This window comes from Montipora foliosa, chromosome 12 (genome assembly GCF_036669935.1).
Source record: "Montipora foliosa isolate CH-2021 chromosome 12, ASM3666993v2, whole genome shotgun sequence".
NCBI classification, from domain to species: domain Eukaryota; kingdom Metazoa; phylum Cnidaria; class Anthozoa; order Scleractinia; family Acroporidae; genus Montipora; species Montipora foliosa.
The window spans coordinates 33306049-33313548 of NC_090880.1; the positions used below are offsets into that span (position 1 = coordinate 33306049).

Below are 7500 nucleotides of genomic sequence, written 5' to 3' on the forward strand. Positions count from 1 at the left end.
CACTGGACGAAACGTCCGCTGCAGAGAAAATCAACACCAAGAAACTAATATATCATCAAGATGAACTCTTTTCTTGGAAGAAAAAATACCATACAGTAGTATAAGGGTCCAAATCTTAAGTCTCATAGAACAAAAACCATTGCTAACTGAAATCTTACTGGAAGCACCCAAAAGAGGGGTCCATTCAGATATGTACTCAAGAGAGCAAAATTGTGACAAAGGAATAGGAAACCAGACCACATACAAGGGAGTCATGTGAGCCTGTCAACCCCATTTGACAGTCTTGAATACTATATTTTGTTAACTTGTGTTTACATTGGCTACATATATGATGACAATTGTTGTTTTTATTATTTAAGGTACCCCCCTTGAGAGTGTTTATATTTTTCAAACACACCCCCTTTGCCTCTAATTTTGGTCACATGATTTACCAAAATAATATGGTTGTGAGTCGAACCAGACGAAGAAATGTTAAATAGAGCACACTTGGCAAAGAAAATAAAACTGCAGAGTTTAAGGAACTCGAGAATGACTATTTGAAGAGGTCTGTAGCAATGTTTGGGTAGCCCATGATTAGGAGCGAACAACTTCCATACTAAGCCTATGTCATGGGAATTTTACAGACAGATCTGATTTTAGACTACCTTTTCCTCAAAAAAGCCACCTAACCCTAACCCTAAAGCCACCAACTGGAGGAGCAGTTGGAGCCACCAACCTCGTTGCCAGGGTCTCTAAGAGATACATGTAAGTATGGGTAATCAAATGGTGAAGGGTGAAATTACAGACTAACCCTAACCATTTTGTCTAAAATCCAATATTTTCCCAAGCCTTTAGGCGAGGGAAATTATTTGATTTTGGACAAAATGCAAGTGAAATTATTCCCTAATGTCACAAGTATACCATTTGATTAGCTATTAATAACATGGGTGACAAATAATTCCTTAAAGGGAAAGTACGGTCTAGAAAAAGTTTATCTAAATTACGAAACTTTTCCCCAGGAATTCAAAAATAATTGCCGTTTTGTCCAGTTCCCTGTTAAAATGTGGCAGTGCCACAAGCATTCACTGTCAACGCCCATTACAAAAAGATGTCAACAATCAGACTGTTAATGGTGGACCATTCATTACCTGTAAGCACATGTCCGCGGAGGGACCTATTTTTCTTCTTTACATCAAGTACATTTAGTCATCCGGAGAAATCCTTGACTATTTCTACGTCATAGCCTCATTTGCAAATACAAAAACAAAGATGGCGGATGTCAATTTAAATTTGCTTGTTTTTGAGGCGTTATTGTTGGCTATTTAAACACATTTAGTACAAATGAGTGGTCAACTATGACAATACATGTAAAGAACTTCCGATTCAGAGAAACTTTTTCTAGACTGTACTTTCCCTTTAATTTTCAAACCTGGACACCATTTTGGCACTGTAGGAAAAGTTGCCATGGCAACATTGTAATTTCACATGTGAACTTATAAATTACCACTGAAATTTGATGCCAAAATTAGTTATTTGTCACCCATGTTATCATTCTTGTAATTGTCCAGATCAGTGCAAGGATTACTTCTCTCCTTCGTGTAAAGATTTTTCGGCTGGTAACTTCTTTACAAAACGAGGGGTGGTCCACAGGGGTAGTCCATGGACCTGGGGTCCATATTAAATACAGCTGTTTCAACAAAGGTTGTCCCACAAAAGTGTAAAAGCGTACGCGACAATGCCGATTGGTATTATGGGTAGTAAGAATTTGTCGTTGCTTGATTGAGGTTCACGGTGTTGAGCAAGAAGGCAAGAGAAATTACGAATTCACAGGTTTGTGGTGTTTCCTTCTACACACTGAAACACCTTGAGCTTCGATCATTCACCTCCTCGTTTGTAAGACAACCTTTCTCGAAACAGCTGTATACGTCCCAAATAGCCGTATTTGTCAGAGTTGTACCAGGAAAACAAGCATGGAGACCCCCCTTTTTTATTACATTTTTATCATCTCCTTGACATGTCACAACAGTGTGCGAAGTTTCATGGGAAATCTATGACACAGTGCTGGAAATAACAGTCGGTCATCGGACATTGTCCGACCAAATTTTGAAAATGTCCGGCCAATTTCACATTATGATCGGACACTATGACCAAACATCTCACCAGCAAATCTTGAGTTCTCTTCTTCAAGGTGTTGTCAGTCAATAAATTATGTCCGGTCCAATTTGTCAAATGTCCGACCAAAAGGAAGATTTGTAAGGACATATGTCCTGTGACTAAAGAAAAATTATTTCCAGCACTGATGACAAGTTCTATTTCTAAGGAATCACTTGTGTACAGTTGTTCCACCGCTGGAGCACTAATTGGGGACACTATAAACTGAAATCAACAATAAACACAAATCAAGTTGAAATTAATGTTGGTTTTTTGAGGAGAGGGGAAAACCAGAGTACCAGGAGAAAAACCTCTTGGTGCAGAGTAGAGAACCAACAAACTCAACCCACATATGATGCCAAGACTGGGAATCGAACCGAGGTAGGACAATGTGACCTAACCCTAACCCTAACTCTTAGCCATGTGAGTCACACATCTATTGAAAGCGAACTGTTTTAAAATGGGTGCTTAGCCTTAATAACTGTTTATCAGCGCTATTTGAAATGGGTTCTAAGACTTAAATGCAAAATTCGCATGGCTCGCTGGCTTGCAGATTGTCCAGCCCCAATCGAACCTGGGCCACATTGATGGGTTAGGGTTTAACCTACACCCCAAAAGGATAGTAAATACACTGTGTAGGTACAAGGACGCTGAGGTTGGAACTGCCAGGGAGGACTTACCTAGAGGAAGACCAAAAAAGATTTATGGATGTAGTGAAAGAGGACATAAAGTTAGTTAGTGTTAGAGAAGAGGATGCAGAGGATACGGTATGCATATGGATATGGATGCAGATGGAAAGAAAAGGAAAAGAACTAGAAGTTATAGGGGTAATAAGAGAAGTAAACTTAGCTTAAAACTAACAACAATAAATTAGACAACAAACACGTAACTTCAAGTACCTTTTCACAAGTACCCTGCTGGCTTTTAGTCCTCTGAAACTGGAAATCCGAAGAAGATTTTGAAGTGAACATGCTCTCCAAAGTTTCAAGCAATCTCTGCATACTTCAAGCGCCATCTTGAAGTCCAAAAAAGTCACCTGATCTGTTTTACCAAATACGGCAAAAAATTCCTAATAAGGATGTCAGACTCCTGAACTGTCGTTGACCTGAAATTATTTTGTAGTTGATATGGCGGAGAGCGACCTGAATGTGGACAGTATCATATCCCGCTTGTTGGAAGGTTTGAAAGCTTATGCTTATTTTTGGTTCCTCTCATATTCCATGGGCAAGATGAAAACGTTATCATTGTTTTCACAGCTCGCGGTAGGCCAGGAAAGAGTGTGCAACTAGCAGAATCCGAAGTTCGCGGACTATGTTTGAAGTCAAGAGAGATCTTTTTGAACCAACCCATTCTATTGGAGTTAGAAGCGCCTCTGAAAATTTGCGGTAAGTTTGCTTTGAGGTTTTCCGAAAACCATTAATAGCTCAATGCAAATGACACTATTAAAGCGAGGCCGCGTGACAATTTTACATGTGCCTTTACTTGTTCAATTTCCATCGACAGAAAAGTCCTCCGTCTTATTCGAAATGGAGACTAAGATGGACATAATGAGGGTATTTTTTTCTGTTTTTATTTTGTTGGATTTCTTAGGTCAACTGGCATGAAATAACCTCAAGCATGAAATCACTTTGATCCAACGATTTGTAGAGATGATCAGAGGTTTAGGGAAATTTATAACGAGTCTTATTTACGGTAATTTAGCTTTCTCAACTCTGGCCGTAGAAACCTAAAACTCCTTCTGAAAGGTCGCGAGTTTTTTGTTTTTGGAATCTCTTGTGACGTTTTAAAACAGTACATGACTTGACATATAGACAAGTTTAGGTAGTAGGAGAGACATGAATAAGTTGGGTTCTGCGTTTTAGAATGGAATATGGAGAGTAATATTCTTTCTATATCCTCTGAATTTCTGCTAGTATTAAGCCCTGGTCAAACGGACTCGCAAGTAGCCACAAGTTGAACTTGCGTAGAGACTTGCGTTGGGTGGCCAAACGGACTCGCAAGTACACGCAAGTCGCAAAACAAAACCTTTTTTTTTTAGTTTGATTTGTCAACCAACTTGCGTTGATCTCGACCAAAGTGAGCGCAAGTCAACGCAAGTGCACGCAAGGCCTGGCCAAACGGAGTCACAAGTAGACGCAAGTTGTGAACTTGCATCTACTTGTGAGTCCGTTTGACCAGGGCTTTAGTCTGATTGGTCAACCAACTTGGGTTGGGTGGCCAAACGGTGAAAAACTTGCGTCGACTTGCAGGAAAATTTGATCTTGACCAAAGTGAGCGCAAGTTATCGCAAGTGCACGCAAGCCCTGGCCAAACAGAGTCGCAAGTAGATGCAAGTTGTGAACTTGCATCTACTTGCGAGTCCATTTGACCAGGGTTTTAGGAAGGGTTAGGGTGAGGAAATTGTTTTTGGGGGTACAAGTATTCCTCAGCTGGTGTGCAGTTATTGACTTCTATGGAGCAGAGATGTATCCAGAGTGCGTCATTGCGTCACTCGTTTTCTTTTTGGATGCATAGAACATGGAACAAAGGGTCCAGTTGGACGCAGAAAAGAAATTGAATGTTTATGCAAATTGCGAACTCCAGGAAAAACATGCAAACAGCTTATTTCACAAGGAAATTGAACATTCTCACAACGGAGAAATGATTAAGTTCCTAAAATTTCAAGGTAAGCTGTTATTTTCGGATTTTTTTGGTCGAATAATTTCATTTTGTCAGCCATTATGTCCAGCTTCAGAAGTTCAGTTTTGAATTTGTACGTGCTGCGTGACATGATCTGAGCTGCTTTTTAGGTGAGACAATCGGCAACACTTTCGATCTGCCGCCAGTGATAAAACATTTCAGTCGAAGTTCAGTTTGTTGCATGCTTTCCAAGTGAATTTCAAGCATTGGTTTGCTTATCATGAGGGAACTGACAGAGAATCCAAAGGCAAAGTATGTTAAATTTTTGTTTTGTGCGACCCTTTGTAAGAGGCAATAGATCGCATAATTTATTAATTCTTGAACATTAATTAGCTGGACCCCCAAAATTTTGCAGTGGACCCCAAATTTTTCAAAAAGGGGTCCAGAGCCCAAATTTGAAAACCTGGATACATCTCTGATGGAGCATTGGCTTTCCTTTTCATTGGAGAGAATATTTGCCCTCGATAATGGCTGTAATTTCCCAACTTTTCTTGAAGTTTGTTTGTGTGGATTAAGTTGAAAGATAATTTCAAAAATGCTTCACACTACAGGTGTATAAAGCCACGGCTACATGAGCAATTTTTGTCTCGCACTGGTGATGCGATTTTTTTCAGATTTTGTAGCATCGCCGAAGGCCGCGCGAATCGCATACTTCAAGAGACCTGGGCGCTATAAACAAACATTCCTACTTTAATTTCATTGGCTACTCTGGCAACTTTTTTCTTGCGATTTTTCACCTGTCGCGTCGCCAGTTCAAGGGTGGCTACACATGCGATTTTCATCTCGCGCTGGCGACGCGACAAAGTTTGAAAAATCGCATCACCAGTGCGAGCAAAAAATCGCTCAAGTAGCCGCGTCTTAAGGTCTAAGAGCAAGAATGGACAAAAGGTTTTATGCATGAAGTGTTGATTTAATTGAGATGTTAATTTTTTTGGTTTTAACTACCATCACACATGAGAACAACAAAGAATGTGGTTTTAATTACTGTCTGAACTAAGATAAAGGAAAGGAAATGGCAGGCTGGAAGTATTATGAGGTTGATTCCATGTTGCATACTGTCACTTGCAACTACCTATCCACACGCGTGACAAAAACATGTTCTGTCAGCCAATCAAAATTCAACGTTTTGACACTCAAACGTCAAAGTTTACCAGCCCACTTGGGAACGTTCTAGTGCCAGTTACGCAAATTATCGTAGCTGATTTATTTGCCATTTGGCAAGACATGGCGTTTACAATAAATACAAAAGCTACAATCTTGGACAAAATAGATGGGAAATTTGAAACCCCCCTCCCCCCTCAAATCAAGGATGGAAAAATGGCGCGTTTTGGCTTTTGCGCGGCTTCATCCTTGCTTTGGGGGGGATGGGGGTTTGCTGTTCCATTTTATTCTGTCCAAGATTGTCTGAGAGCTTCAACTGGTGTTACTCACAGCGTCATGTATAGCAATCATGACAATAAAGCTGTGCACAAACGTTTCAAAGCTTAATGCTTTCAAAGCAAACCTGGTCATTTATCAGTGAACTCATAGAAAACAGAAGAAATGTGCTTATTTAATTTACAGTATATAAAATGAATAAAAAAAATCACTTATCATAAGCCTGTACGAAGTGCAGGATGCATTGTTAACTACGAGAGAGTTCTGCTGCGTGGAAGACGGAAAAAAAAACAAACTTATGCCTGACTACATTGTAATTATTTTAATACGCTTACATGTAAAGGCAGAACATTACAAAACATATATAGAAAATGCATCGGCTGGTATAAATTGAAGGGATAATTACAGTAAGAAAAAAAAAGTTAGTTTGTCTGCAAGCCAGACTCGAACCTGCCCAAAAACATCAGGCACGCTGTTCTTGCTCACCCGATATTGCATGCTAGACCTCTAAGCAAACCACAGAGTGACTGTTACCTTGGTGCTATTTTTAAGAAGCGCATGGGTGCCTTTACAGATCATTGTTAGCGATATTTTATCTATATAGATTGTTTCTTTTTTCATTCTTTTAAATCGAACACGATTTATGTTGACAAACATAAGGATTAGCACGATTTACAACAGATTACCGACAGTTTTTATCAGTTTTTCGCGATTTCGTCGTGGAAGTAAGAGATAGTGAATCACTGTGACTTTTATTTCAATTGGCTGTAAAACGTGATTAACCATTGAAAACCGTTGCAAACCATCTTAAGTCACACATAAACCATTTGTAAACCGTCAGTGAAACGTGGAACGTGTCATTTTAACAAACTTCAAGTGCACTACACAGTTTAAAAGTTCTAACTAAAACTTTCAGTCTTTCATAATTGTTGCATGGTATTTCAGCGAGGCATAAAAGGTCCACAGTCTTGTGACTCCTGAGAAATAACATTAATGGTCCTTTTTTGTCGCAGAACTCTTCATATGATTTGAGAGTAATGCCATGTTCTAGATCGCGTTTCTCTAGCCTCGTGGACACGATGTGCAAAAATGTTCTCCGGGTATAGTAAGTCTGGACCTGCGTCAGTGACGCATGTGACTGGGTCACAGACCAGTCTTTTCAAGCGATAAATGTGTTAAAAGATGACTCTCTAATTAAGAGTGACTACTATTTTGTGACGTTGACACCTTCCATACAATCTTGGACAAAATAGATGGGAAATTTGAAACCCCCTCCCCCCCAAATCAAGGATGGGAAAATGGCGCGTTTTGGCT

The 7500-nt window shown here is 39.7% G+C and overlaps 2 protein-coding genes across 3 annotated transcripts in view; one reads left to right on the forward strand and one right to left on the reverse strand.

Moving 5' to 3' along the window:
* Positions 1-3181, reverse strand: part of LOC137980071 (uncharacterized) — a 14548-nt gene extending 11367 nt beyond the window's left edge. The window contains exon 1 of the mRNA XM_068827424.1: positions 3030-3181. Coding sequence (XP_068683525.1) covers positions 3030-3145 — 116 coding nt within the window. The 5' untranslated portion in view covers positions 3146-3181. The remainder of the gene's footprint in view (positions 1-3029) is intronic.
* Positions 3182-3202: 21 nt separating this feature from the next.
* The window catches only part of LOC137980070 (serine/threonine-protein phosphatase PP1-beta catalytic subunit), a 17453-nt gene continuing 13155 nt past the window's right edge, over positions 3203-7500 (forward strand). The window contains exons 1-2 of one of the 2 annotated variants that reach the window (XM_068827422.1): positions 3203-3309; positions 3387-3515. In XM_068827422.1, coding sequence (XP_068683523.1) covers positions 3258-3309; positions 3387-3515 — 181 coding nt within the window. In that variant the 5' untranslated portion in view covers positions 3203-3257. Of the gene's footprint in view, positions 3310-3386; positions 3516-3720; positions 3823-7500 lie in introns of those variants that run through there. The other variant, XM_068827423.1, reaches the window with a different exon arrangement.